Raw genomic sequence first — 24,908 nt, forward strand, 5'->3', positions numbered from 1 at the left:
ACATGCAAGTCGTAGGCCAGAGAGTGCAACCAAGCCTCCGTCGGCGATATGTATGCGATGCGATGCGATGCGCATATATGGCTGGAGACCCCTGGGACGGCACAGGTATCAATACCTTTTGGCGGCTGCTATGGCGGGGCAGAACATCAGAATGCAAGTAGAGGTACCGGACCACCTGTGCTTGAGCTCGAGATACCGGTATACCCCGTGGAGGCTCGTGATGCGGGCAACATTGCTCTGCTGCGTCGCACATACAGGTCCCTTATGGAGTACATGCCTCCTCACATGCCTCTGAAGCAAGGAGCTTACGAGCATGTAAGGATCAGGTATGAGCTCCGTGTGCGTACGGTGGCCTTTGCTCCGTATATCGGTAATCCTGCAGCTTTTCTGCTCTCCCTGGGTCCAACATACAGACATTGCTCTGCCGTCTCGTATGTGCAAGCAATGGCCCATGCGCCGTCTCCTTCAAAGCGGGGATGCAAAGAGCGAAACGATGCGATGCGGGTCAGTCTATTGAAATCTGTAGATGGTCGCTCTAGGCGACGGGAGGAGTCCATTGTTTGCGTTTCGCCTTTCTTCAGTCTGTCTTGCTTTACTCGCCATGCCCCTCCATGGTCCCTTGGATGGCCTCCCCGCAGTCGGTCACAGCTCGCTCGCTCCTTTGGCGTGCTTGTGCCTGTAGGACCCCGGTCTATCGCGGCCGGCAGCGCGGATGCATCTTGGAGACTGTGCCTCGCATATGTACAAGTATATAAGCTGCTGTTTGGCGAAAGCCGCCTATCCCAGAGAGGCAAAGGATTTGAACCCGGAGCCTTTGCGAGGGCGTCGAGCTGCCGTGTCATTGGCGAGGGCAGATGCAGGTCGAGGAGGACCGGGGCAATCGGAGAGAGACGCTCATGGGATGCGATTGCTGGCCAGCGAATGACGTTGAGCCAGAGCAAAGGGAGGCAGCGAGCGATGGAGTCGAGCCTTTCTCGTGACTGGGGGTGACAGGCTCGCAGGAGCTGCTGATGCTCGCCTGGGCTGATGGCTTATGTGCCGCGCCCAGTGGATGCGATATCGAGACAAGACGCTCGAGTACCTGGGGCTACATGCACATGGATGCGGACTTTGTGCCTTGAGCTTTGAAGCCATTGCCAGCCGCTGTGCTGTCGCTGTCGCTGAAGCTCTTGCCTTGATGCGGGAGCAACCACCACGAGGCCGTGGAGCTCCCAGATCGTGATTGCCCATGATTCCTCTCCACATCCGGAACCGTGCTTGCGTATCTCTGATGCGCCATTCTGTCTGTAAAACGTATAATAACCCTCCAGGCCGGGCTCAGGAGAGCGCAGGCTGCCCAACCAACTTGTTTGCGGCCTGCACGCAGGAAGCGGGCGGCAGTTACATGACATTGAATCATATCACACCTTGTTCTCTTTCTGGAAGATAGCAGCAGCACCTCGCATCTCGCATCTCGTGCAGCTTGCCGTTGCATCTCATCCTTGACTGCATCTCCATAATCTGACTTTGCTCCATTTGCGTCTTCCATGTTTGTTCTTTGGCTCCCTCTCGCTATTCCTAATCAATTGCTTTCTTTCTACAGTGGTCTTTTCCTGCTGCCGACGCCTGCGTGTGGGGGTCTTTCCGGGATCCAAGCTCCGCCGACAGGGACGAGAAGTCGTCACTACGCCCAATAGCAAGCAGCTGGTCACAGGTCCCTGGCTCTACCTATACTGCAAAGTACCATTTCACCATTGACCGCACCCTCTCTTCTACGTTCTGGATACGACTCACCATTGTACAATACGCATCCATTGCTATAGCTTTTTGCGCCTACAAGCCATCGCTAGCTCCCTCGTTGCGGTCTCGAGCTACACCGCCTGTGGCTCTCATCACTGGGACAATCCCCAGAGATCGACTGCCTGAGACAGCGAATCCCGTCCGTTTTTGCATGTACAATTACGCTATTTCCCGCCTATTCTGCTGCCTTGGCAGCAATTGATCGACCGCTGCGGCGCTTGAGCTCCATCTCCGCAGTTAACACGCGGCTCCTATAAGCGCCTGGCCTGAACCCGCGAAACAGGCTCGCCACGCTGCAGTACAGCGACGCAGCATCTGCCTTGCACCAGCCACGCTGGAATCGCTGAGGAATACCCAATTAATTCCACCAGCCCTGCCCGCCCTCTTGCTGCTCAGCAATTGACTCACCTGGGCTGTTTGCTTCTTGTTATATCGAGGGAGAGCAAAGGGACAAGTCATTGATTGCTCAATTGCCCGTCATCGTCATCGTCATCGTCATCGGCTTCTTGCTCATCTCATCTCCTATTAAAGCGAAACATCCATCCTGCCGCTGCTACTCGGACGGTACCAGACGTCAGCCGATACCTGCGCACCTGCGACCCGGTACCCCTCGCGTCTTTTTTCTCTCACCCAGTTGCTCCCCCCTGGTTTGAGAGCAGCTTGTGACGGCGAGAGCTGCTTACAGGTACATAGAGCGCTCTCCTGGGTACATGTATGATTCGACTCACTTGCTGTGTACCCGTGTGAGCTGCATAACAGAAAGCCCTGGAGTCATCACCTAATCTTTGTCTGATTACATACGTGCACCCGTTCGCTGGCTGCTGCTTTGAGATTATCAATTATAAACGCAAGGAGAGCGAGGCTGGTTTATCGACAAGCAGCATTCGCTCACTTCAGCACTCACTCTTATTTACTCAGGCATTGCTCATCCGTGTGCTCTGCGCTGCCACTGCCCTGCTTTGGGTTTGTCACGCGCTCCAGCGTTGTCCTCCCAGTCTGTCTGGCTGACGCATTCACTGTCCCCCTTCCGATTCGCTCCAGGTCCAGCGCCGGACCCTGACCAATCCCACCGCCTCCATATTCTTCTGTCGCCTTCTCCGAACCGAGGACGCCGGCCAAGCTGCGAGAGCGAAAAAGGCGCGTGGACGAAGACGGGCGAAGACGGGCGCCGAGAGCTGAATACCGACAGCTAATACCGACCTCGTCGCTGCTGTCGCCAATCCCGCAGTCAATACGGATACCTACCTACCTACCGACTTACCTAGGTAGTCGGCGTCGTCAACGTCAACCCTCAGCCACGTTTCCTCGTCCCAGAGAGCCTTTTAACCCGCCACGCCTCCCGCCCGCCACCAGCCCAGCCCGGAGCAGAACCAGAACCTGAGCTAAAGAAAAGGCGCTGGTCCTACCTACCTACCTACCTGGAAAGCGCTCGACCCAAATCTCACCATCCGCAGCCCACCCGCTCGACTCAACCCATCGACTCGACTCGACTCGACTCGCTCCCCCACCACCCTCTACGAGGTACTTGGAGGAGATACTACCCAGCAGTACTTGAGTGCTCGCTGCGCTACGCCGTTAGCAGCGACGGATCCCGCCTAGGCCGCTTGACTCGCGCCCCTCCTCTGCTGCGCTCCGCTATTAGTGCCTGTCCTGTGCCTTGTCCCTGTTGCCAGCCATAGCGCCCAGCGCCTCCTAGCACCCTCTAGCCCTGGCCCGTTTCTGCCGAATCACCTCGTGCAGCCGCCGTCCGGGCCCGTGACCTCACTGACCTCAGGTACAAGGCCCAAGGTACCAGCGATCCCTCTCCCCCCAAACAGCCAAAAGGGGACGGCGAGCCTCCATCTTGATTCTCCCGCAAGCCTTGCGTGTGCTTCGTTGCATCAGTCCAGCCCGTCTTTTTTTCTTTTTCGCCTCTGCCTCTGCCCTGTCGCCGGTTGTCTGATTTCTGATTTCCCTTCCCTTTGCATCTGACTGTTCTGCTTCGTGCTCGGAAGGCTGTCATTCCTTTTTCAGCCAAATCAGCGGCGGCTGGCATTCCATTGCAGGCAGCTGGGCTCTTGTTATTCGCCTCCCCTACAAACTCGTACTTGATAGTACTGCAGCTTTTACTACTGCCTACTACCTCCTGCTACTACCACCTTACTCATAAATTGCCCCCCTCATCCTCAGGCCATCTCTGACCGCAGCGCCCCCTTTTCCCCTTGTCTGCGCGCTCTTGGTCTAAGAGAGTCCCTTCAAGAATTTGTCGCAGCCTCTCAATCACCGTCGCTGTGGACTCGATGCAAGCTGCCCTCAGGACGCCTCTATAGGTAGACTTTTTTTTGACACAGCCTCACAACTGCCGCAAGGCACTCCAATCATTCCCCCCTTCAGCACCACCCACCATGAGCTCCTCGTCCCTCCCGGATCACTACAAGGTTCTCGGTGTTGCCAAGGATGCTCAGGAAAAGGACATTCGCACTGCGTATCGCAAGCTTGTCTTGAAGTGCCATCCCGACAAGGTGCAGGACCCGACGCTCAAGGCACAGAAGCAGGAAGAGTTCCAAAAGGTCCAGCAGGCCTATGAGCTGCTGACCGATGAGGAGGAGCGCAAAAAGTACGACGACCAGGTCAGATTGGCCGAATTGAGAGAGCAGCTGCGCAAGACTGCCGTCTCGACCCCGCCGCGATCAGCCTCCAGATCGGCCTCCAAGACCAGATTCAGCACTTTTGAAGTTCGAACTGCCGACCCGCATCGCGCCTCATCCTACAAGGCGTCCCCCGGCGTCCCCCCCTCAGCCTCAAAATCATACCCGCACTCGCGATCCTATGAAGACGATCTGGGCTACAGCCATCGTGTGTATAGCTCTTCGCGCACAAGGAGAGGGGACACCACCTACGTGGACAGCCGCCCAAAGCGGGAAAGAGATAGAGAACGGGAAAGAGATAGAGAACGAGAAAGGGAACGTGATAGAGAACGAGAGAGGGAACGAGAGAGAGATCGTGACCGTGATCGTGAGCGAGAACGGGAGCGAGAACGGGAGCGCGAACGTGAGCGCGACAAGGAGAGCAAAGAGCGCGAGCGCAGAAAAAAGGCCGAAAAGGAGGAGGCTGCTCGCCGCGCTGAGAGGGATGCCAAAGACGCTCGCCGAGAGAAGAAGACCAAGGAGAAGAAGGACGACAAGAAGAAACACGCAAAGTTGGCAACTGCCTACGATGACTACAGCGACGATACCATTTCCCTCATGCCCAAATCCGACAAGAAGAAGTCGAGCAAAAAGTACGATGACAAGCAGCGAGATCGAGATCGCGCCTCTCCCCGCGACGCCATTCCAATAGTGTCTCCTCCCCTTGTCCAGTCTTATCCCGACTTCGCTACAAGCAAGTATGAGACTCTGCGAGCCGCGCCACCCGCTCCGGAGCAATCGTCTTCCTGGGAGGACACCCACGCCAAGTTGGCAGATGCTCACTCTTACATTCAGTTCACTCGCCAAAAGGAAAAGGAGACAATCCCCAATCCTGGTGCTCTGAAGAGGTCTGCGACTTACAGCCACCACATGAGCCAGCCTCCCGCTGTCCCAACTCCCCCACCTGCCCCCAACCAAGCGTCCGTCTTCCCTGTCCCCGAGGAAGATGATGCTCGTCGTTCATCGGCGGCGGCCGCCGCGCGACCCCGCCGCGGCTCGACGGAAAGCAACCATGGCGCCAAGTACAACAGGAAGTCATCGCGAGAACCTGTCGCTGACTCTGTCCCCATGGGCTCCCCACGCCATGCACAGCATGCGACAATGTCTGGCTCGCCACCTCATTTGTCGAGGACAAAAACCATGCCGGCTGATCCAAGCAGCTATGCGCGAGCTGTGCCCATCACTCGCTCCAAAACTTACAATTACGGTGAAGGATTCGAAGGCCGCGGACGCAATCGCTCGCGCTATACCGCGCAGCAAATCAATGAAGAAGATGATTCGGATGAATATCACCAGGCCAGGGATCGCAGGAACCGTACCGGCAGGAGAGAACAATCCATGGATCAAAGCTATGCAGAAACCTCTCGATACGCCGGATACGAGAGTGGCCGGCAGCCATCGTATAGCCGTCGCGCCGCAGAGCCAGAGCAGGATCGATATGCCTATTACCCTGCTGGTCACAGCGACAGCCGACCTTCCATGCCAACCCGTGAAAGCGGCTACTCAACCTCGGCCGGGTCTGGTCAATTTTCAAAGCCCAAGATCAACAAGAACTACTCGTACGAGGACGCGCATTACACCACCTATCAAATCCCCAAGGGGCGCGAGGGATACCCGGCGCACGCTTGACGGCGTCTGGCTTCCATTATTATATTCCATTTCATATTCGTTTTACTGTGTCTCCCTATCTATGACCTGGCCTTGGCCTTGACTCAGCGATATTTCGTTGAAAATAAAGATCCTCTGCGGGAGCTTTGGTACTCCTTTGAGTCTCATTAACAGAAGTGTTTGCATATTCTGTCTTTTTCTACATCTCCCTTTCCTTGAGATCTCGACACTTGTTTTGTTTTATTTCTTTTCCAATTCAGTCTTGGTTTTTACCTGCACGACGAGACGAGATGACCTATTTTACGATTTAAACCACAAATCGGACTGCACTGGTGTTGCGTCCACGATACAGGATGATGGCTTTACCCCAACCTTTTTCTTATTGTTTCTGAGCGTGTATATTGGACGGTGGCAATTTTGATCCCTCTCTCCTTCAATCTCCCACGATTTTGAGATTTCTTATTCGAGGATACTGAAAGTGAAGCCCTCATTGATTGTATCCGGGCTTGAGGAGTGGGGTTTGTTTGTTTTTTTGCATGCGCACATGATACAGGGGCCCAGTCCTTTGAAATGTGCCACCTGGCGTTTATGTTTTTCTGGAGGAACTACATCAGTTATAACAAGCCCAAGGATACCATTCGCTCTTTTTCTTCTTCTTCTTTAGAACATGGGCATGAATTTGTTGGACGACAAGAGATTGAACAGAACCACGGCTGAAAGATGGAAACTACCAAGCATTTACTTGTTTATTTATTGGATAGAAGCCGTGATATGACAGCGCGCGCCGGAACGCGAGACGACTTTGATGAACCTTTTCTTTTTTCTTTGGACGGATGTTGCTTTACGCCATTTTTACCTGATCAAGGATTTGCTTTTATTTTCCTTTTATTTTCCTCTTTTCTACTTTCCCTCTCTTTCGCATTTGAAACTTACCCTATGAGATAAAGACAAATATATAGCTAGCTCTCTGCGACTATAAGGCAGGACTTGAATATGAATATGGATACAAGAATGGAAGCCAAAAACTATTTCCCTTTTCTTTCCTTTTTTGTGACTGGCGTGACGATGAAAATGAGGTTTAGTAAGCTGAAATATTTGATAGAACTTGTGAAGTGAGTCCAATTGATTCCAAATGGCTTCCTGCCCCATCTCCATTGCGAGCGAGATGTTATTTTACTCATGGGCAAAATGCTTTATGCACCGCCAGCTTACAGAAGATGGAATTGACCTCGAAGACGTTCGAAAATCGTCAGCATGGTTTCTTGAAGAGCACTTCAGTCTTGTTCCTTCTTCATTCTCTCTATTTTTTCCTTTTATTTTTTCCCAACTTCTCCGCGGCATACTTGTACCAACAGCTCCTCAAAAATGCGGGCGGCTTGTTTGTGCCCATTTGCTATACCTAGTAATAATCCCTCCGCTTTGCCAAAAGGTGGGGAAAGTTTGCATTTGCAATAGGTACGTAGTTCAGGATTTCTAAGCAAGCGTAACATTTGTGCGTATCATATTGACGCATTACTATTTGATGGAAAATAAATAGTATATATAGATGGGGGTGCGGTAGTAAGCAATCGCAACTCATACTTATCAAATAAAACAAATCAATAGTCTTTTTCTTTTTCCAAAATGGGCATCCCGACCGACATCACGCTCTACACGGCTGGCACGCCGAATGGCATCAAGGTGTCCATCTTGCTGGAGGAGCTGGGCCTGGAGTACAAGGTGAGTCTCAAAGAATATCTATCCATCAACAGATTAATATACGCGTATTAGTTGGCAACTAACAACTTTTTTTCTTTTAAAATGGTAGGTCCATCCGATTAAAATGAGCACCAATGAGCAGAAGGAGCCGTGGTTCCTCGCCATCAACCCCAACGGCCGCATCCCCGCCATCACGGACAAGTGGACGGACGGCTCCGACATCCGCGTGTTTGAGAGCGGCGCCATTTTGCAGTATCTCGTGGAGCGCTATGACAAGGAGCACAAGGTTTCGTATCCGAGGGAGGCGAAGGAGACGTGGGAGGTGAATAGCTGGGTGGGTGCTTCTTCTTCTTCTTGGAGACAACAACTCGAATGACTGATTTTATCTGTGGGTTTTTAGCTTCACTGGCAGATGGGCGGCTTGGGTCCCATGCAGGGCCAGGCGAACCACTTCAACAGTACGCTCTTGTCTTCTTCTTCTTCGTCTTGGTATGAGTTACTGAACAATGCTTGGTAGGATATGCGCCTGAAAAGATCCAGTACGGCATCAACCGCTACGTCAACGAGACTCGCCGCCTCTACGGCGTCATGGAGGCGCAGCTCGCGAAGTCGTCGTCGGGCTTCCTCGTCGGCGACCGCCTTACTGTTGCTGATGTTGCGGCCTGGGGATGGGTAGCCTCTCACGGTAAGATTAACTTGTAGTGTATTTTTTTTTTTTATCATCATCATTGTTTTGCTAACGATATGCTTTCTTCAGCCTACGCTGGTGTCTCGCTGGACGAATTCCCGCACGTCGACAAGTGGCTGCACACGCTCCTCCAGCGGCCCGGCTTTGAAAAGGGCCGCAACGTGCCGGACAAGCACACGGCGTTTGAGACGGCCAAGCTGACGTCTGAGGAGATGGATAAGATGGCGGAGGCGTCGAGGGCGTGGATCCAGAAGGGCATGCAGGAGGATGCAAAGAAATGAGTGTGACTTTGAGAAATGCCATTAGTGGCGATGGAAATGCACCACTGATATGAGAAATGAAATCAACTGTTTTATACATTTTTTTTTTTTTTTGCTGCAAGCTGTGTAACATGTTGAGGTTTATGAGATACGTTACTGGGTGAGTAATGGTGATTGTTCAACCTCGTCTAAAAGTCCAGTCATATGAGATTTACGTGTATTCCCTTTGCTCACAAACTCGCTGTACAAAACTTGGGCTATATGAGCGAATTCAAAGTGACTAATTTTTCATCCAGATCGACATGCTAATTGCGTGCTCAGCGGCAAGATAGTGTCCATCTTTGAATCAGCACGGAAGACGACAACCCGAGCCAGCGGCCCATCGGCTCTTGACTCTTACTCACTCGCCGGTCTCTCCACAACCACCAAAGAGGATGCGTGTTAGTTGTATCCTAATCTAATTTGTATTTTTTTATCTCATGCTTCTAGCCAATGATTTGTTTACGATTGTAATAATTATCGTTAATACAAGCAAAACCCCCTGCATCGAAGCGACAAGTTAGTAGCATTTTTTCCCGTCTTTGGCTCATCACGAAAGACGCACAAGGCGATGGTGCAATTCCCGCTTTTGGAGTGTGTGAGTGGGTTGCAGGGAAGATCCCTGGCGCGTGATTTGGGGGAATCAAGTAAACAAGGCTTTTGAGCAGACTTATAGACGTGGATTTTGCGCAATTGTTGGATTGAATTTGTTCAGATCTAGTTGTCTTGCTGGTTAAAAGAAGCTATCAATTCTCATTCAGTTCCCACAACTCGCAAACTTGTTAGCAGCAAGTAGTAGATTCACATCACCATGGCCTCAACACCACAACCCTCCTCCATCGACATCGAGCGCCAATCCCGCCCAACATCTCGCGAAGACTCGCCGCTGCTCACCACGCCAGACGATGCCCCGGATGCCTGGTCCCCCCCCGCCCGGCTTCACGCCCATCCAGCTCGCCATCATGACAAACGTCTTCCTCTACGGCTTCGACGGCACAATCACCGCGGCCACCTACGCCGTCATCAGCTCCGAGTTCGACGCCGCCAACAGCGCCTCGTGGCTGACCACGTCGTACCTCGTCACCGCGACGGCGTTCCAGCCGCTCTACGGCCGCGTGTCGGACATTTTTGGCCGCCGCGTGTGCTTCTTTGTGTCGACGGTTGTGTTTGCCGTGGGGTGTCTTGGGTGCGGCGTGGCGAGGACTGTGTTTGCGCTGAATTGCATGAGGGCCGTTACTGGCGTTGGAGGAGCGGGACTGATGACGATGGGTGTGTTTTGACCCCATTTCTCTCATATATATACCATGATACTGACTTGATGCTTTAGCCACCATCATCAACTCGGACATGATCCCCTTTCGCAGGCGCGGCATGTACCAGGCCATGCAAAACGGCGTCGTCGGCTTCGGCGCCATCTGCGGCGCCTCCTTTGGCGGCACCGTTGCCGACCTCATCGGCTGGCGCTGGTGCTTCCTGCTGCAGGTGCCCTTTTCCATCTTTGCCTTGGTTGCCGGGTACTTTGTGCTCGGGAACCAGCACCAGGGCATTGCTGTTACGGGCGAACAGGGCGGGTTCGCCGCGCTGTGGAAGAGAGTCGACTTTTCGGGCGCCTTGCTGCTGGTCACTGCTGTGTCGACGCAGCTGCTGGGCTTGAGCCTCGGCGGGAATGAGCTGCCGTGGAGCAGTCCGTGGGTCATTGGGGCGCTGGCAATGAGTGTGTTGCTGTTTGCGGTGTTTGTTCGTGTCGAGGGGAGTACGGCCGCCATGCCGATTATTCCGCTGAGGATGCTTCAGGGGACGATGCCGATTGCAACGCAGGTGGCCAATCTTTGCGCGGGCATGTCCATGTATGGCGTGAGTTTTTCCATTCCTCGTACCAAGAAACAAAAAACAGTTTGATGTAACTAACATGCTGCACCCAGTATCTCTTCATGCTTCCGCTCTTCTTCCAGGCCATCCTCAACGATTCGGCTACCAAGGCGGGCATTCGGCTGTCTCTGCCTTCGCTGGCCATGCCCTTAGGAGGCCTCATCTCGGGCACGGTCATGTCTCGCTGGGGCAAGCTGATTCCGCTGATGCGGACGGGACTTATTCTCATGACGGTGGGCCAGGCCATGGTCTCGTCGTGGGCCTTTTCGGATGCGGCGTGGAAGTATGTCTGGTACATATTTCCGTCTCACCTGGGCACGGGGATGGTGTATCCGGCTATTCTGTTTATATCGATTGCATCCCATGCTCATTCAGGTATGTTTGTCACATATTCTGTTGAATTAGAGAGCAGTCTTTTTACTGACATTCATTCACAGACCACGCCGTGTCTGCTTCAACCACCTATCTCGTTCGATCCCTCGGAACCGTCTGGGGCGTATCCGTCACGTCGGCCATTGTCCAAAACACGCTCAGCGTCCGCTTACCACAGGTCTTGAGCGAGGTACCAGATAAATGGAGAGTACGACCCTTTTCTTTACGTCAATGTTTTTTCCTACTTTTTCTTCTTGAAGTGGTGAGGTGAAAATGACAACTGACGCAGCATTCTTCTTTCTTGTTTAGATCATTGATGAGATTCGCCACTCGGTCGACGCCTTGCAAACCCTGCCGCCTGATATCCAGCTCCGTGCTCGGCTGGTATACTATGACGGACTGAGGCTTGCTTTCTTGGCGACTACGCTGGTGGCTGCTGTTGGAGTGGCTGCTGCGTTTATCGCGAACCCGGCCAACTTGCGAAAGACGCATTAAGACAGGATCCCGGAACTGACTGCGAGTATGGATGTGCGACATATAAGGCCCTTTTTGCCATGAGATGCCATGTTGTGTAGATTGTAGTTGGATTAGTACGGTGTTATGATAGTTTTCGGTGCTTTATACGTCGTCAATTATGGTAACTTCACTTTGCTAAGAATCTTGAATTTGGGCCTGTGTGAAGGAAACCAAGCAGCATTATGATGATAAGATACTATTTCTCATTTAAGAACTGAATATTAAATTGATACCACTTAGTTTCATCTATATCAACCCAGCCTATTGAAATGACGTAGTCTAGCGATCAAAGTGCAAAGAAGCTTAAAAGTCAAACCACTCTGAACCGCTAGACCTGCCACCATCTCCACCAAAACACCAAAAACCCGCATCTCCAAAACGTCACCTCTCAAACGAAACAACGACAAAAAAAAGGTTACTCCACAAACACCATGTCTTCACCGCCTCTTCCTCTCCCCCCATGGCTGCCCCCCCCAGCTCTCTCAATCGCCATCGCCAACGCTCCACGCACTCAGCACGTCTCTCCTCCCTCACCTCCTCGCCGCAATCTCTCAGATCGGCGCCTCGCTGCGCACCTCGCACCACGTGGCGCTTGCCGGATCGGCGAATCCCTTCGGAGACGACCAGCTCAACGTCGACGTCGCAGCCGAGAATGCGGTCCGCGCCGCGCTGGCAAAGTGTCCGCTTGTAGTGGCTGCAAGCAGCGAGGAAGACCCGGAAGAGAAGCAAGTTCACCAGACAGCAGACGTTACTTCGGATGAGAGATTCTCAGTGGCGTTTGATCCTCTCGACGGCAGCTCCATCATCGGCGCAAACTGGTCCGTGGGCACAATCCTCGGCATCTGGAAAGGCGACACCGCACTCGGCAAGACCCCCAGCAAGGACCAAATCTGCTCCGTCCTGGGCGTCTACGGGCCGCGAACGACGGCCATTGTGGCTGTGCGCGAGAATCCGCAAGATGCCGGCCTGTGCTTTGAGCTGGGGCTGGACGACAGCGGCTCCAGCATCGAGCTCGTCCGGCCAGACGTGAAGCTCTCCTCGCCGCCTTACAAGACGCGGTACTTTGCGCCGGCCAATCTCCGCGCCGCTGCAGAGTCGCCTGCATACGCCTCGCTCATTGCGTCTTTCATCAAGGAAAAGTACACGCTTCGGTACAGCGGGGGGCTTGTGCCGGATCTGGGCCACATTCTTACCAAAGGTCACGGCGTGTACATTTCGCCTGTGACGCAGACGAGCAAGGCGAAGCTGAGGAAGTTGTATGAGCTGTTTCCTGTGGGGTTGGTGGTGGAGTGTGCTGGGGGAAAGGCGGTGGACGAAGATGGGAGGGATGTGTTGGAGAAGGGGGTGGAGGGATGTGATGAGAGGGGGGGAATCATTTTTGGAAATACGGATGAGGTTGAAAAAGTGGTCAAGGTGCTGCTGGGATGATGGGCCGGACTGATGGATGTATGGCCTTGAGAGTTTAAATCAGCTGCAAGGAGCATATAAGTGTATATCAACTCATAAACATTAACCAAATTCGTCCGCTAGCTATGATACTACATGGTCGTGTAAACATCAAAGAAGAGAGCATGTTTATAAAATCATTTTGAACTCGGGGTCACGATCATCACCACAGCCGGCATACTGGTCGTATTTCCCGGCCTTTTTGTCTCTGTTAACCTTGGATAGCCAGAGCACGTTGACCAATACGCTATTTTGCTCGCAGTCAGCTTCAAGGACAAGCAAGATGAAAAGGACAGTGCGATCAAAACTTACGCAAGCCACGCATAACAGAGCAATCCCAGGATGATGGAGTGTCCCTTGAGATAGACGGGCCCCTCTTTATTCGGGTATGCAAATGCTGTAAAGACATTCGTCCATTAGCAACTCAAAACATCAATGAGGGTATATCAGTGTAAGGGAGAAGGAAGGCCTACTCGCGACGAAGCCTCCGCAATTCGCCACGGCCAGCTGCAACGCCGACGTCGTCGCCCTCTTGTAATGTCCCGCCGAGTTATTCGCGTTCCACACCAGCACGCACGGCACGGAGCTGTACATGCCCATGGCCATGAGGCACGTCATGCCGAAGCGGACACTGGCTGACTGGACATGGGCGATTGTGGCATAGCCGGCGATGGAGACGGGGAGCATGACGAGCATGGGGAGGCCTCGGAGCTTGATGCGGTCCGAGATGAGGGCGACGGCGACTTGATGGTGACTTGTCAGCATTTCTAGAGGTTGTGAGATTTGATGGAGAAACGTACCGGTAGTGGGCGTTGCCACGGCATACGGAATGACAGTCCAGAGCTGGACTTTGTTGGCATTGGTCGTGATCTGAAGAGAATTGACAATTGTAGGCAGCTTTTGCCATGTTAGCAGCCATTTAAACTAATACTCCATGAAGGAAGAGTAAAAAAAGAATGTATGTGAAGCTTACAAAAAGACCAAACGAGTACACGCCCGAGAGCATGGCAAAGTAGGCCGTCGAGGTAAGCCAGACCTGGACGTTGAACAGGCCGCGGCGGACCTCGGACCACTTGAAGGCTTCTTCTGCCTCGAGTGCTGGGCTATGAAGCAAGTCAGCCTGAGTCTCTGTAATATTGGTGAACATATAGGGGACGCACTTGAAGCGGCCGCCGTTGTCGTTTGCCAACCTCTGGGAAGCGAAATCTCGCTCTTCAGTTGTGAGAAACTTTGCGCTCGCAACGCCGTTTGGCAGCCAAATAAAGGCTATGAGGCCAGAAACAACAGTCTTTTAAGTCATGTAAATTTAGTCCATCATCATCCCATACTTTTAGAAAGAAAAACTCACCAACAGCCCTTCAACAATAAAAATCCATCTCCACCCCTCCAGCCCTCCCCGCGGCCCAATCGCCGACAATCCCCTCGCCAACAGCCCCCCAAACGCCCCCGACAGCGACGCCGCCGTGTAAAAGATGCCGATGCGCAGGGCCAGCTCGCCGCGCGTGTACATGCTGGACAGGTACAGCACGATGCCTGGAAACAGGCCGCCCTCGGCGATGCCCAGCAGGGCGCGCACGGCGGCGAAGCTGCCAAAGGAGCGGATGAAGCCGAGGCACATTGTGGTGATGCCCCAGGCGACGGCGAGGGTGGGCAGCCAGATGCGGGGGGAGAATTTCTTGAGGACGAGGTTGCTGGGGAGTTCGCTGGGATCGTGTTAGTGATACTACTGATGTTGTTGTTAGAGTGAATGGCTGTGATTAAGACAAACCAGGCAATGTAGGTGGCGTAAAAGACGGCGAGGCCTTGCGAGTACTGATTGTCCGTGATGCCCACGTCGGACTCGAGGCCGAGGATCTTTGCGTTGCCGACGTTGGTCCTGTCCAGGAACGAGCAGAGAAGCAGAAGCGCCAGAATGGGCATGACTCTGTCGTTTGTAGACTTGGTTAGCATCAATTGATGACAAAACAGTCCATGATGGTGAACCATTTCATTGAAGTCTCAATCATACCTGGTGTCTATCTTGAACAGAATCCTCCTCGCCAACGCCGCTGCATGCTGGCGCTCCTCCTCGGAGCCGACCCCATGCTCCAGCTCCAGCTGCTGCTGCTTCTCATCCTCGAATTTCGTCTCTTCAAGACGCGACATGTTGGTCACGGAGAACAATAACAAAGATGCTCATCTCACCGCCCAAACGGTTGTAATGTAAAGGGTACACCAGACACCATGAGGGTGACAACGCGGCAGAGGAGCTTTCGGGCACTTTTCCCCCCGGATTGGATTGGTAACTCTGCTGAATACTGACTGGTCTCTTTTTTTCTCCGCATCTACCTTTTTTCGGTTTGTCCCCATTTCTTTCTTTACCAGGGTCTAATCGGGGAGGCACAGATTAAGCAGGCAGAGGATTCTCGAGGCTGGAGAGCAGGGCGGCGGTTCTGTCTCTCCGCAACCGAGCACCCCGCATCGACCCTTGTTGTCTGTATGCAGAGGTAGAAAAGGGAGGTTCGTCCATGTCTTGAACGTGACTCGTTGGGGATGGGGTGCAGTATGGGGTAATGCTGAGTGTAGATCTGGAAATGGAATGTTGGGGTTGATTGGTATACACTTGTGGTGATGACAAAGTATATATGCCTTTGCGTAAATGGTGCTTATATCCACCGTAAAATGCCTGTATCCGCCATAATACATATACGCTCTAATACGCTCTCATCATCTACATGTATTTTTGGACGACTTCAGGCTATGAAGACAAGCTTATGTCATCTCACAGCGGGAACTAGGCCGTTGTAAAAGGTAGATGCCATTTTGCGGGGTCTCCTCGTTATACTCCAGGGTAGCCGAAATTAAGATTCTCGTTCCTGTATGCCGCGGCCCGTTGGCTGTACGTGAGTCAGTAAAGTGCGGGATTCTTGTAGATATGGGGTACATGGCTTTTGCTACTCCGGAATGCAAAGGCGGCAGTTTTGCTTTCCCATGGACTTGGCAAGATTCTAGCACGTTATGACGTTTCGGTTGATCAACCTTGATGCCCACAATAGAGCACAGCACGGCAGCAAGCACGGCATAGGCAGCAAACAACCGCACAAACAATGCCCATGAGCTCATCGGAATCCAAAACAGCACCGCGTGGCGCCCCGATATATCTCCGTCTTTTCCAAATAACGTGTCAACGCCCCCCCTGCACCACTTTATCCTGCCCTCGGCCAATAGGAACAAGGACAAACGCCCAATTCTTTTTTTCTTCGCCCCGGGTCATCGGTATACCCGCTCCACACTAAAACTTCCGGCCGGCCGGCCAACCGACTAGGGCAGATTCCCGAACAGGTGCCGTTTTGGGACTTTGAAGCTTGGGCAATGCCGAGAGTTTGATATAAAAGAATCGGACACTCTTTTATTTTTTATAAGAAGTTGGATTGACTCGTTTCTTTGTTTACTTTTTGCTCTCAAAGAAAAAAACACTCTCTTTGTCCTCTTTTCTTCACTTCGAATGCGTATTTGATTGAGATACCGTATACCTCAAAGCTCTCTACATCTCTAAATTTAACCTTTTTTCTTTTTATCCCACACCATCTATTTTTTTCTAGTCAAACACAGTACAAAAATGGCAACGCTACTTCGACCAATCCATCCGAAACTGGCTCTCCCCAGAGCAGCCTCTACCAGGTCTTCCTTTCTCAACTCCGCTGCCGCTCACCAGTTTCGCCAAACCGCCAGAGCCAGCCCGGCAAGAATACGATTCCTCTCGACGACGACGATTCGCCTCTCGCAGGCGCAGCAAACGCGACCAAAGTCCAAAGTCATTGAAAGTGCCGATGCCGCCGTGGCAGACATCCAGAGCGGATCTACGATTCTGAGTTCCGGATTCGGCTTGTGTGGTATTGCAGGTACGATTTATACATGTTTCGTGGTTTCACTGTCAACTTGCGACAAGAGGGGGACAAGACTATTTTATTAAAAGAGGGGAATCATTGAAGCTAATCATTTTCCAGAAACCCTTATTCAAGCCATCCACCGTCGAGGCCGCGAATCGCTTCACTCGCTCACTGCCGTCTCCAACAATGCCGGCCTCGAAGGCCGCGGTGGCCTCTCCCATCTCACCGAGTCTGGCCAGATTAACAACTTGATTCTCTCATACACGGGTGGCAACAAGGTGCTCGAAAAGGGATACCTCGATGGCGAGCTGGCGGTTGAGCTGTGCCCGCAGGGTACGCTGGCAGAGCGCCTGAGAGCAGCCGGAGCGGGCATCCCCGCGTTTTACACGCCCACAGGAGCATGTAAGTGATTCTTGGGACCATCTATACGGAAACATTCAGCTGACAACACCGCCAGACACGCTCCTCCAAGACGGCGAGATCCCCGTCCGCATCAACCCGTCCGGCGGCGCCCCCCTCCAAGGCGGCAACAAGCGCGAGGTGCGCGACTTCAACGGCAAGCGATACCTGATGGAAACGGCCCTCCCCGGCGACGTGGCCATCATCCGCGCCTGGAAGGCCGACACCACCGGCAACTGCGTCTTCCGCCGCACGACGCGCGCCTTTGGCCCGCTCATGGCAAAGGCCGCGCGGCTGACGATTGTCGAGGCCGAGAACATTGTGCCCGTCGGCGAGATCGACCCGGACGACGTGCACCTGCCGGGCATCTTTGTCGACAGAGTCGTCAAGGCGACGGTGGAGAAGGAGGTTGAGAGCCTCGTGCTGCGCGATCCCGAGGCCGAGCCCGGCGTTGCTGCCCAGGACGCAAAGGGCAATGCCGGGCTGAAGCGCAAGCAGCGCATCGCAAAGCGGGCGTCGGACGAGCTCAAGGAGGGCTTCTACGTCAACCTGGGCGTGGGTATCCCGACCATGGCGGCGTGCTTTGTGCCCAAGGAGAGGACCGTGTGGCTGCAGAGCGAGAACGGCCTGCTGGGCATGGGCCCGCATCCCACGCTGGAGGAGGTTGATGCGTAAGTCTTTATAATTGACTTGGACGATGTGAAGCTGACTCTGGGTAAACAGCGATCTTGTCAACGCCGGCAAGCAGACCGTCACCTTTGTGCCCGGCGCCTCGACCTTTGACTCGTCAGAGTCCTTTGGCATGATCCGCGGCGGTCACGTCGACGTTTCGATCCTAGGTGTAAGCATTTCACTTTATACGGAATCTCCAACTTGTTCGAAGCTAACATGTTCCTTGTCAGGCCCTTCAAGTCAGCGCAGGAGGCGATCTCGCCAACTTCATGATCCCCGGCAAGCTCTTCAAGGGCATGGGCGGCGCCATGGACCTGGTCGCCAACCCGGAAAACACAAAAGTCATTGTCGCGACCGAGCACGTGGCCAAGGACGGCTCGTCCAAGATTGTGCAAAAGTGCAGCTTGCCGCTGACGGGGGCTCGATGCGTGAGCACCATCATCACAGACTTGGTATTTAAACCCCCTTGTGCATTTAAAAAGGTCGACAACTAACTTCTTGCTTCTCAATAGTGTGTCTTCCAGGTAGACCGCGTGCAGGGCACCCTGAAGCTCACTGAGCTGGCTCCGGGCGTTACTGTCGAAGAAGTCAGGAGCAAGACCGATGCGGCGTTTACGGTGGCGGATGATATCATCACCATGGCATAAGGGAAGAATAGACATTGGATAATTCCTTTTTTTTTGTCTTGAGAAAGAGGAGGAATGAAGATACCCACAAGGGAAACATTAGCAATTAAATGGAGTTTATCAAGGTTATGATCAAGAAATAAGATCAGAGAGCATTTTGGATTGATATAATTAGTTTTACCTGTATATTATACATTTTTAGCGTCGGATGCCTTGCAGAAAGGCATTATTTAGCATTTGGCATAATTGGAGATGGCGCATGAGGCTGCATTTCCATATACATATAATCTTGTCTTGTTATAGTTGTACAACCCATCTATGTGTATACATCATAATCTACATCTCATAAAACATCATCAATCATCACAGCTTCGCTCCAAAATTGCTCCCCCCCCAATCCATCCACAATCCTATCCACCGCCTTCAACATCCACTCTCCCCCCCTCATCCCCCGCCAACCACCTCACGCCCTCCTCACTCTCACTCTCCTCCTTTCCCGCAACCCCCTCAACGTCCATATCATCCCGAAACGTGCCATCGTCAACCGCCTTCCTCAGCCCAAACACATGAGACAGCACCTGCGGCCCAACGCCCGTCTGCGCCCTCAAGCTCGCCACCGCCACCAGACTCGTCATGACCCTCCCCAGGCCTCGCTTCGTCTTCCCCCCTGCCGGGTCGGACAGCAGCGGCCCGTAATGGCAATTCAAAATCACCACGGGCAAATCAGGATGCGACACACCCAGCTTGTCAACCAGCTTGTCCTCAAACGGCGCATAAATAGAATCCCACAACCCTCTGCCCCTCGCCTTGACGCCCTCGATATTCTCCGCCGTCAGTGTCCGCGACGGCTCCCTGCCCAACGCCGCAGTGACGCGCTCGGGAAGAGACGCGTGAAACGCATTGAGGCAGTTGATTGTGCGCGGGATGCCGTTGAAGGAGATGCACTTGAGGCCAACCTCGCGGATGAATTCCGCGGTGCGCACCTCGGCTGTTGGAGAGCCTCCGCGCTCGGCGGTGGCGATGCCGTGGAGGATGGAGAGCGCGTCGGGCGAGTTGAGCGTGAATGTAGCAGCGGCCTGTAGTTGCGATTAGTCTTCATCGTCTCATTTCTTCCTCATATTGTCATCCATCCTATGACACTCGTGACAAATTTCATCAAACGAAGCCGAGATAAAAAGAACACTTAATAAAACACAGCAGATATCAAACACTCACCGAAATCGCCAGCCACGCCCTCGCCCCAACGCCCTTCCCCCCTCGCCTCCCGCGCAATCCCCCAAAACACCTCCCCCATCGCCGCCGCCGCAGCGCCCTTTGCGACCCTGCACGGCCCGGGCCTCGCAAACGGCGCGTTGATGAGCGCCTTCAGTCCGGGCGAGAGTTTCGACATGTTGCGCCGTCTGCGTCTATCGCTTGATGTAGATGAAGGAGATGCCAATGTTGGGTTTAGTGGCTGTCGTTGAGGCTCAGCGCGCAAAGTCGGCTTCACTTTCGCCGTCATAACTCCACAAAGACACCTTTTTTTTCCCTTTCTTTATATATATATATATATAAGAGCTCTCTTCTCTTTTAAGCTTCAGTGCTGAATTAGATATGACATAATACCGGCGTACCGAACACAAAAAGAGAGAAAACGGGGTACTATTCCGAAACCCACATTTCTGGTTCCGGTTGCCGTTCGGCCGGGCCTCGGCTATACATGGCGCCGGGATAACAACATCAACTAACATATCAAAAGTTGAAAGCTGATTGTTTCTTTTAAACAGAGTGTACAATATACGCATATTAATATTCCTGCATGATTATCAACAAGAATCTCATACGGAATGGCAATATCGTGTTGCATCCAACCTTAATTGACGTCCCTGCACATGATACTACACAGTATATACCCAGTGTGTTAAACAGTGCATTGTAAAGGAATCATCTGAACAGATAGATACAACAAACAAGCACAATCAACTCAAGTCACAGTAAAAGACAATCAACGTCATCACAATACAATCACCCACACCCCCTCTCCAAGCACACCCTGTTCCCCCATCCATCGTAAAAAACAAGTCTCCGAAGCCATATAACCCGAACGGCGGAGTCCACATCTGAATGCCGGCTACATCTGAGTACCGGACTCCGCCCTCACCCTTGCAAATCCAAAAAAGAAATACTACCATTTGAACTAGATAGCAAACAGTACAAGTAAGAGCGGGACTATTGAAAAAACGAATGGAGCCCGCAAGGAGGAAGAAGGAAGGGGAGGGTGGTATTGCATCTGAGGCTCGGACAGATGCCGCCAAGCACATGTAAATTGCCGGCGTTTTCTTCTTGGCACAATCAACAGGGAAAAGAAGAAATCATACGATTTCTGCTTGCTTTGGATGAGAGTCTTTGATGCGAGCCAATCGTTGGTTTTCACGCCGTAATTCCTGCGCCTGTCGTACTCCCTTAGTGTATATACAATACGCCCGCGAGCCGGGCAATAATATGTGCCAAGCTTAAACAAGTCTAATAAAGCTGTAAGCACGTCTAGCAACTTTTCCCCACACTTTTGGCTTTGTTTTCTGATATGACCACCGTCCATGTGGCACTCTTAAATCGTCCTCCAGCCGTCTCTAATCATAATCAAATTGAAACCAGTAACCATTTTTTTAGCACTCGCTGATGACCCCCCAAAAAAAAGAGAAAACCTTCTCCATATACCTATGCCTTCATAACCAAAAGTCGCCAAATTCCCAATGCATTCTCCCTTAGTTTGCGTTGAAAGCCGGCCAGTTCAGCCAGTCGAAATTGTTCATGTCTTCCCATGACATGCCACCGCCAAACGAGGGCTCAAACACGTTGCCGGGCTGGTTCAACACCTGTGTAATCTGGTCATCCGACATGGTTGAAAACTGCACCATATCCGGCCACAACACCTGCTGGTCCATGAAGCTGCTCGGTGGTGCCGGTGGCGTTTCTTGCATTGGTTCCGTCGATGAAGGCGTTGTCCGTCTTGGCTTTGGTGGTCGGGTGGGCTTTGGGGGGGCCTGATGTCTGTAGTAAGTGCTGAAGATGTTTCCCGTACAACACTGAGAGTCCGTTTCTATGCGGAGTGACTGTTCCAATCCGTTCCAGTACACCGGTGGCCTCTTCAATCAACCTTCTGATGCTTGGTGCAAGCCCAGAGCCATCTGGGGCATACGAGCTGATATTCAAAGCGAAGCAAGCTGCAAAGGAAATCATAATGGCCGTGTTATTGGGCATCGACTGCAGCTGCGACTCTCCCTGAATCGCTGCTCTCATCACGTTCAGGGCTGCCGACAGTCCAGCAGTTCGGAAGAATATACGGACTTCGACTGGTGCCGTTGGGTGGTTGATGATGCGCCCATACGTCGAAAGGCGAGTGTGTGCAAAGAGAATCTCGACATATGGGGGCAGGCGACGTTCTGTGATTGAAATTCAGCAAGCTTGCTTCTCACTTTCGACTGTTAGACGGCTTACCAGGACCCAGACCAATCATCAGACCCCATTCTGCAAGCCACTGATCGAAAAATCGCTCGATAGATCCTTGTATCCTAAAGCATCGTGTTAGAGATTCAACAATGCGAGATTTATAAACGAGAGAAACGAAAAGACGTACGACCGAGCCACCAGCGACCCATCACTGTTGCTAGTCTGCGAGCCATCGCAAAGCGCACGAACCGTGTTAAAGAGAGAATCCTGCGACATTTATATCAATGAAATGAAGCTTCAAAGGGAAAAACATTGGAAACAATATCGTCTTACCAAATCTCTTCGTACCGCGGCCATGGATGCCACGGGGCCGTCCTGCTCATCTGCCAGAGGGGACCGGTGCCAGGTATCGACATCCTTGATGTTTCGGGTGATGGGAATCATAAACGGCCTACCACGAGCCAAAGACATTCTAAATCCATGTTAAACGAGGGCTATTATACAAGATGAGCAAATTTCAAACGGCACTTACCCTCTCTCCACGACAAACAGAGAAATATAACATCTTTCCCGGGCTCGCAGCAATAACTGGCCTTGCTCTGACCACGGGTCTACGTCTGGAAATCCATCGATGGCGAGGGCAGCTCGCGGATCCAGGCACTCTCCTCGTGACACATTCGTTGGCCCCGACTCTAGGGCATCCCTGGGCATCAACGTCTTGTGAAGTGAGAGATCGAATGCAATGGTTGTCGCTATCGAGATGTATATGCATGTCTCATCATCCATGGTGTGATCTCCCGGAAATATCCATGGTATGTGTGTCATAAACGCCAAGACGATCTCTACGGATTTGTACTTGTCGTTGATCACCTTTTGAGCCAGCAACTTGACATGATTAAACAGCCTTTTGGATAAGGGACCCGCAGTAGGCATAAAGAGCGTAGACGCGGCCATGACGGTTGTAAAAAGAAAAGCAGATCGGCTGCGCGTGTAAGCCGCCGTGTGGACTCGAGGAGAGAGGCCCCATCTTGTGTGCACGAGCTTGGAATAGTAACTGCAATGATGATGAGCCCAACCGTTGTTTCATAATTTTCGTCTTGATAATCTCCATTCATATGCTTTAATGGGAGGGGACAGAGAGTTGTCTTACTAGTCAAACAATGACTCAGCCTCGTCCATGGTGACGAGGCCGAGGTCGACCGGGTCAAGGTCCTCGCCAACATCGAGCTTCACCTTGGTTTGCGAGAAGAAGCGCTGGACTCTGGCAGACTCGGGATCCTTCTTGGACGAGGATGACTCATGCTGCGGATTCTGAGGCGAGTCGCGACGGCTACGACGACCACTGGGCGGACGAAAGTAGGACGCGCGCGCCAGCAGCTGCAGAGGGTTCTCGGCGTCGTCAATGGCCAGGCTCTCCTCTGTGCGCTGCACAAAGTCGGCCATGGACCGCTGGCCGGCGCTGTCGTTCTCGTCGTCGTCGTCACTAGACGTCAGGCCGGCCTCGTCCTCCTGCGTGTTGCTCTGCGAGCCTTGCCTCGACGAATGCTCAGCCGCATCTTCACTAGCGTCTACGTCATCCAGCAGGTGTCTCAGATTGGCCACGAGGTTTCTGTCCTCGGCCCCTCGCGGCTCTCCCGACTTGACACGCTTGACGGCCTGCTCGATCTGATACAGCGCCTTGTCGATGCCCACCCGCTTGCTTTACTGCCTGGTCAGCACGGCTGTCACGGCCTATATCAACAGAATCGAGGTTGGTCTGGGAGCTTGCTTTTTGATGCCCTTTTGCCTGCCCGGATGGAACTCTGGGCGAATACACTCGCAGTTCAGGTGGATGCAGCGTCTGCACTTTGCCTCGTAGGGCATCCAATCACACTTGATCTTGCTGCGCCTGCAGACCAGACAGGCGGCCTGCTTCGGACGGGGCGGTTGCTCGGCCATGGTGCCCTACAGCCTCGCTGCACTTGTGAGCAGGTCTGGATCGCGTCGAGTCGCGCACCAAGACGATGACTGTAGAAGAGAATTGGACAAGACTGAGGAGGCGGCTGATGCTCGCCGAGATCGAGGAGCGGCAGGGTTGATAGCATGCGAAGAAGGCGGCGCCGTCCACAGTGCAGCGCCGTCGAATTACACGGAATAAGGAATGGCCTAAGCCGTGCTCTCCGGCGCCGCCATCCAAGTTGAGCGCAGCACAGTCCTGGAAAACGCGGCTTAGACGCAGCCTTGCCGAACGCCGAATGCCGGCCCGCCAGCCCGTCGTGAGGCGTACTGTATAACTGGCACTGTCGAGATATCTTGACAGCAGCCAATCTTGTAGCACGCTGAAGCCAGATTCGACAAGGAGGTCGTGGCGCCATGGTTACACTCTCACTCACTCATCTTTGTTTGTTGCCGGTGTCCCGACGACTGCGTCGCAACCCAGAAGTTCTTGTCCCCGACCTGCCCTGGGGAGACATGCCCGTTGACGAGTTTCATCGTCTAGGACCGGCGAGGAATCCAATCTCTGTCACAAGTCGTGTCGTGGCCAGATACGATACCGATTAGGATTCGGACAGCGACAGATTCGAGGCCACTGCGCCGTCAAGATGCACGCAATAGGATGGTTTAGTAAGAAGCCGGAAGCCGGGTTGCTAAATTTATCGCCGCCTCTTTGGCGATGCTTTCCACATCTGTACTAGGCACTGCGAATTAGCCTGTGCCTTGCCGCTTCTGCATTGAATCGTCCCGTCAGTCGCTCTGAGACCGCGCACGGTGCATGCCGGACAGGATCTTGTTTTGCCTCAATGACGAAATCAGTTCTTTGCAAGAGAAGGAAGTTTCCTTTGCAGCTTCGCTCCCCTTGCTGCGGACGCTTACTGTCTCACATCGGAGAGCTTGCCCAGAGAGTCTCTGTCTCTCCGCACAAGACTTTAATCCCGCGGGGAGAGTGGATGAGTGGATGCGGCGGGTGCGATTCAGTTGCTGGGACAATGTCC

General features: G+C 52.9%; 8 protein-coding genes across 10 annotated transcripts; 5 read left to right on the forward strand and 3 right to left on the reverse strand.

Moving 5' to 3' along the window:
- Positions 1-4,163: 4,163 nt before the first annotated feature.
- TrAtP1_010884 (uncharacterized protein) lies at positions 4,164-6,074 on the forward strand (the record flags this gene model as incomplete). Its single annotated transcript, XM_066114884.1, has 1 exon — positions 4,164-6,074. The coding sequence occupies one exon, from the start codon at positions 4,164-4,166 to the stop codon at positions 6,072-6,074; it is 1,911 nt and encodes a 636-aa protein (XP_065970981.1).
- Positions 6,075-7,427: 1,353 nt separating this feature from the next.
- Positions 7,428-8,827, forward strand: TrAtP1_010885 (uncharacterized protein). The gene is made up of 6 exons (XM_066114885.1): positions 7,428-7,508; positions 7,591-7,772; positions 7,861-8,085; positions 8,152-8,209; positions 8,269-8,436; positions 8,509-8,827. Exons 2-6 carry the CDS (start codon positions 7,677-7,679, stop codon positions 8,718-8,720), a joined length of 759 nt encoding a protein of 252 aa, XP_065970982.1. The 5' UTR covers positions 7,428-7,508; positions 7,591-7,676; the 3' UTR covers positions 8,721-8,827.
- An 816-nt stretch (positions 8,828-9,643) lies between these two features.
- TrAtP1_010886 (uncharacterized protein) lies at positions 9,644-12,923 on the forward strand (the record flags this gene model as incomplete). The annotated part of the gene is made up of 6 exons (XM_014092322.2): positions 9,644-10,007; positions 10,066-10,592; positions 10,661-10,982; positions 11,045-11,187; positions 11,289-11,423; positions 12,051-12,923. 6 exons carry the CDS (start codon positions 9,644-9,646, stop codon positions 12,921-12,923), a joined length of 2,364 nt encoding a protein of 787 aa, XP_013947797.2.
- On the reverse strand, positions 12,867-16,324 carry TrAtP1_010887 (uncharacterized protein; the record flags this gene model as incomplete). 2 transcript variants are annotated; one of them, XM_014092324.2, is made up of 9 exons in its annotated part: positions 14,950-16,324; positions 14,710-14,865; positions 14,290-14,644; positions 14,102-14,229; positions 13,915-14,044; positions 13,742-13,838; positions 13,415-13,684; positions 13,254-13,338; positions 12,867-13,188 (listed from the first exon to the last, which is right to left on the reverse strand). In XM_014092324.2, exons 1-9 carry the CDS (start codon positions 15,084-15,086, stop codon positions 13,071-13,073), a joined length of 1,476 nt encoding a protein of 491 aa, XP_013947799.2. In that variant the 5' UTR covers positions 15,087-16,324. The 2 variants fall into 2 exon arrangements, with proteins under 2 accessions (XP_013947799.2, XP_065970983.1); XM_066114886.1 differs by having other exon boundaries at positions 13,071-13,188; positions 14,290-14,865.
- TrAtP1_010888 (uncharacterized protein) lies at positions 16,325-18,946 on the forward strand. Its single transcript, XM_014092325.2, has 6 exons — positions 16,325-16,822; positions 16,928-17,212; positions 17,268-17,880; positions 17,933-18,050; positions 18,112-18,333; positions 18,394-18,946. The coding sequence occupies exons 1-6, from the start codon at positions 16,540-16,542 to the stop codon at positions 18,526-18,528; spliced, it is 1,656 nt and encodes a 551-aa protein (XP_013947800.1). The 5' UTR covers positions 16,325-16,539; the 3' UTR covers positions 18,529-18,946.
- Positions 18,918-20,208, reverse strand: TrAtP1_010889 (uncharacterized protein; the record flags this gene model as incomplete). Its single annotated transcript, XM_066114887.1, has 2 exons — positions 18,918-19,583; positions 20,161-20,208. 2 exons carry the CDS (start codon positions 20,206-20,208, stop codon positions 18,918-18,920), a joined length of 714 nt encoding a protein of 237 aa, XP_065970984.1.
- Positions 20,209-20,842: 634 nt separating this feature from the next.
- On the reverse strand, positions 20,843-24,724 carry TrAtP1_010890 (uncharacterized protein). 2 transcript variants are annotated; one of them, XM_066114888.1, is made up of 7 exons: positions 23,705-24,724; positions 23,087-23,635; positions 22,469-22,990; positions 22,270-22,408; positions 22,124-22,203; positions 21,985-22,058; positions 20,843-21,929 (listed from the first exon to the last, which is right to left on the reverse strand). In XM_066114888.1, the coding sequence occupies exons 1-7, from the start codon at positions 23,872-23,874 to the stop codon at positions 21,376-21,378; spliced, it is 2,088 nt and encodes a 695-aa protein (XP_065970985.1). In that variant the 5' UTR covers positions 23,875-24,724; the 3' UTR covers positions 20,843-21,375. The 2 variants fall into 2 exon arrangements, with proteins under 2 accessions (XP_065970985.1, XP_065970986.1); XM_066114889.1 differs by having other exon boundaries at positions 23,087-24,724.
- Positions 24,289-24,477, forward strand: TrAtP1_010891 (uncharacterized protein; the record flags this gene model as incomplete). The annotated part of the gene is made up of 1 exon (XM_066114890.1): positions 24,289-24,477. One exon carries the CDS (start codon positions 24,289-24,291, stop codon positions 24,475-24,477), a length of 189 nt encoding a protein of 62 aa, XP_065970987.1.
- Positions 24,725-24,908: the final 184 nt, after the last annotated feature.

The sequence above is a fragment of the Trichoderma atroviride genome, chromosome 6 (assembly GCF_020647795.1).
Source record: "Trichoderma atroviride chromosome 6, complete sequence".
NCBI classification, from domain to species: domain Eukaryota; kingdom Fungi; phylum Ascomycota; class Sordariomycetes; order Hypocreales; family Hypocreaceae; genus Trichoderma; species Trichoderma atroviride.

Coding starts and splice junctions, on each gene's coding strand:
- TrAtP1_010885 (XM_066114885.1), top strand. CDS start 7,677: ATGGGCATCCCGACCGACATCACGCTCTACACGGCTGGCACGCCGAAT. Junction 7,773..7,860: donor AGCTGGGCCTGGAGTACAAG/GTGAGTCTCAAA, acceptor TTAAAATGGTAG/GTCCATCCGATTAAAATGAG. Junction 8,210..8,268: donor CCAGGCGAACCACTTCAACA/GTACGCTCTTGT, acceptor AATGCTTGGTAG/GATATGCGCCTGAAAAGATC.
- TrAtP1_010888 (XM_014092325.2), top strand. CDS start 16,540: ATGGCAACGCTACTTCGACCAATCCATCCGAAACTGGCTCTCCCCAGA. Junction 18,051..18,111: donor TCGACGTTTCGATCCTAGGT/GTAAGCATTTCA, acceptor GTTCCTTGTCAG/GCCCTTCAAGTCAGCGCAGG. Junction 18,334..18,393: donor GCACCATCATCACAGACTTG/GTATTTAAACCC, acceptor GCTTCTCAATAG/TGTGTCTTCCAGGTAGACCG.
- TrAtP1_010890 (XM_066114888.1), bottom strand. CDS start 23,874: ATGGCCGAGCAACCGCCCCGTCCGAAGCAGGCCGCCTGTCTGGTCTGC. Junction 23,636..23,704: donor AGGCAAAAGGGCATCAAAAA/GCAAGCTCCCAG, acceptor CAGGCAGTAAAG/CAAGCGGGTGGGCATCGACA. Junction 22,204..22,269: donor CCGCGGTACGAAGAGATTTG/GTAAGACGATAT, acceptor TAAATGTCGCAG/GATTCTCTCTTTAACACGGT.